Consider the following 3,020-nt stretch of genomic DNA (forward strand, 5'->3'; position numbering starts at 1 on the left):
TGCAAGGGGAGAGAGACAAAGGTGAGAGCAAAATGTATATGTGAGAGAGTGGGAGGGAGCATGAGAGACAGCTGGACAGATGTGCGTGAGAAGAAGATCTCTGTGGGAGCTGGATGGAGTGCGCGCACGCACACACACACACTCATACACACCCACACACTCGCCTCTGCCACAGGTGCTGTCCATTTAGAAAAACAACACTTCAAAGTAAATACTTTAACAAAGAACAGAGAGAGAGGGACAGCGTTCCTGAACTGCTGCCGTGAGAACAGAGTAACGCTGCTGTCAGCGTCCCCTACAGGCCACACTGTACATTACAGCCCCAATGCAAAAGAACAAAAGTCTAGAGCTGAGGCTATGATCTGCTACAAAGAGGAGTCGAAGAGGTTGTGGCAGTGTGCAGTGTCTTGTGTTTTAGTTTGAATGAACATCTGGCACTTGTGTCTAGAGGTGAAAATGCACAAATGTACAGCGCAAATAAATAAAGTATAGTAGGTCTGACTAAACATTTTCAGGCATCTGAATGTGTTCATACTGGTTTTATAGTGCTCTCACCCTCCTACATTTCCTTATGTCACACAGCTGTTTGGTTCTTTATGTTTGTTGTTACAAGTTGACAAAAAAAGCCATAAACCGTAAAAATGGAAAATGCTACTGTTGCCTAGCTGAAACATCATTAAGCCTTTGGAAACTCTATAACGATCCTTCATTTGCTTCAGCTGTGATGCATATATAAACCCCAACCATGAAGGTTTTCAAGGTGAGTAGCAATCATGGGAAAGACAAAGGACCTTCCACAAAAGCTGAGAGAGGAGATTATTTCATTACATCTGAAGGGCCTTGGGTATAAGAAGATTTCCAAAAGATTTAACATTCCAAGAGACACCATTGGGAGCATTATAAGGAAGTTTAAAACTTGTGGAACAGCTGCAAACCTGCCTGGCCGTGGAAGAAAGCCCATAATTTCATCAAGGGCCCTTAGCAACCTAGTCAGGACAGCTAAGAAAAACCGTCGTGTGACTGCAAGACAGCTACAGGATGACATGATGAAGGCTGGTACAAGTGCTTCAGTGGCAACTATAAGATGTGCACTGAATAAACAAGGACTTCATGGCCGGACCCCAAGACGCACTACACTATTGACCACAAGGAACATCAACAGTCGACTAGAATATGCCAGGAGGAATTTGGATAAGACTACCGAGTTCTGGGAGACAGTTCTATGGACTGATGAAACCAAACTGGAACTTTTTGGTAATTTGGACCAATGGTATGTCTGGTGTGCAAAAGGCCAGGCTTATGACCAGAAGAATACCATCCCCATAGTCAAGCACTGAGGTGGGTCATTGATGATGTGGGGCGGTTGTTCTGCGGCAGGAACTGTCAATCTTTATCGTGTACCTGGCATCATGGATTCCCAGACATACCAGGTCATTTTAAAGAAGAACGTGATGCCTTCTGTTGACAAATTAAACCTCGTTGATCATTGGATTTTCCAGCACGACAATGATCCCAAGCACACCTTCAAGTCAACCAAAAGTAGGTTGGGGAAAAGATCCTGGACCGGATTTAAATCCAATTGAAAATATTTGATGGGATTTGAAGAAGGCAGTTGCAGCACGGAAGCCGTCAAACATCACTGAGCTAGAGGCTTTTGCACTTGAAGAATGGGCAAAGGTTCCAATCTAGAGGTGTAAGAAGCGTGTCAGCACTTATCGAAAACATTTGTTAGAAGTTATAAAAACTAAAGGACGCTCCACAAGGTACTGAAGCTGGGGGTTGAATAATACTGCACATGTTTATGTGTTACAAGAGTTACAATTTTCATTTGAACTTCAAAGTTAAGTCAACTTCTGTTGTCAAAATAACTCAAATATGTATCAATAAATATTTTTTGTTATTTCAAAGGGGTTTTTTTGCATTTATTTTCATTATCTTTCATCAACATCACTATAATGTCTTTTGAGGTGAGGGGGTTGAATATTTGTGATTGCAACTAAGCACACAGTGAAAATGCTTCTTTTCACTGCACAACTTAAATGTTTTTGGAAAAAAAAAAAACCCAATTATTTTTGTTTTTTCAAAAAACAATTTTGTAAAGTACGAACACACCCTCCGGTCCCCCTTCTTAAAAAGAGTGCCTCAGATTAATACACTTTTTTCAAATGTAACTGGGACTGATGTCACTTTTTAAGTTCTTCCGTGTATTTTGCAGCAAAGGCCTTCCTGGCAGAGCTCTATACCATGATGAAGAAGAATAATGAAGAAGCATTATTGTTTTAAAGAAAAAACTGTTTAATGGACTCCTACATCAAGCTGAATTAAAGAAAAACCCGGGTTCAAGAACTTTAACCATGACCATCATTTCTCATGTTTGCAGCACTATGCTAGTTTCTCGTGCTATGCATGCTGCACCGTCACCCAGTGCAGCAGTGTGGCTTACTGGCATATTTTTAATAGTTTTGGACAAGATGGAGGTCTACAGCACAGAGGAACAAGCTAAACCAGGGTTAGGACTTACAGACATTACAGTGAGTACACAAAACTCAGTGCTGATTTTAGTCCCTATATGGGATTTGTGGAAAATCACTGGCCTTATCGTCTAAAAATCGTTATTTTCACTAAGGATGATATTTACTGGTATTAATGCGACTTCTGTGATGTGCCTCCAACCAATGACATTACCCTTACACCCATCACTACAGTATAAAAACATGCTCTCAGGTCCTACCATGAGGGAGTGTCTGTTGGCCGACAGCAGTCCTGTCCCATACCCGCTGCCCAGAGCGCCCATGGCGCCATTGTGCGTATGTGCGGCCCCGATGAGGCTGTGCATATCACCGTGCCCGCTGGTCATACCCGTCGACGGTCCCACTGCGTGGCTTCGCAGCACATGGATGGCATCATCCAAACGCTCCAGCCGGTCCTCAATACGACTTTGCTGCAGAATGAAGGGATGGAAAATGCATTTTAAATACTTTAAACACTATAAACATATGTGTTCATCTCTACAGAAGTGT

The 3,020-nt window shown here is 42.3% G+C and overlaps 1 protein-coding gene across 8 annotated transcripts in view; it reads right to left on the reverse strand.

The window, feature by feature from the left end:
- tcf4 (transcription factor 4) overlaps positions 1 to 3,020 on the reverse strand; it is a 224,862-nt gene that overhangs the window by 18,252 nt on the left and 203,590 nt on the right. For all 8 annotated transcript variants that reach the window (XM_020601110.1, XM_020601112.1, XM_020601117.1 and 5 more), the window contains one exon: positions 2,732 to 2,941. In XM_020601110.1, coding sequence (XP_020456766.1) covers positions 2,732 to 2,941 — 210 coding nt within the window. The remainder of the gene's footprint in view (positions 1 to 2,731; positions 2,942 to 3,020) is intronic.

Source organism: Monopterus albus, unplaced genomic scaffold (genome assembly GCF_001952655.1).
Source record: "Monopterus albus unplaced genomic scaffold, M_albus_1.0 scaffold50.1, whole genome shotgun sequence".
Lineage (NCBI taxonomy): Eukaryota > Metazoa > Chordata > Actinopteri > Synbranchiformes > Synbranchidae > Monopterus > Monopterus albus.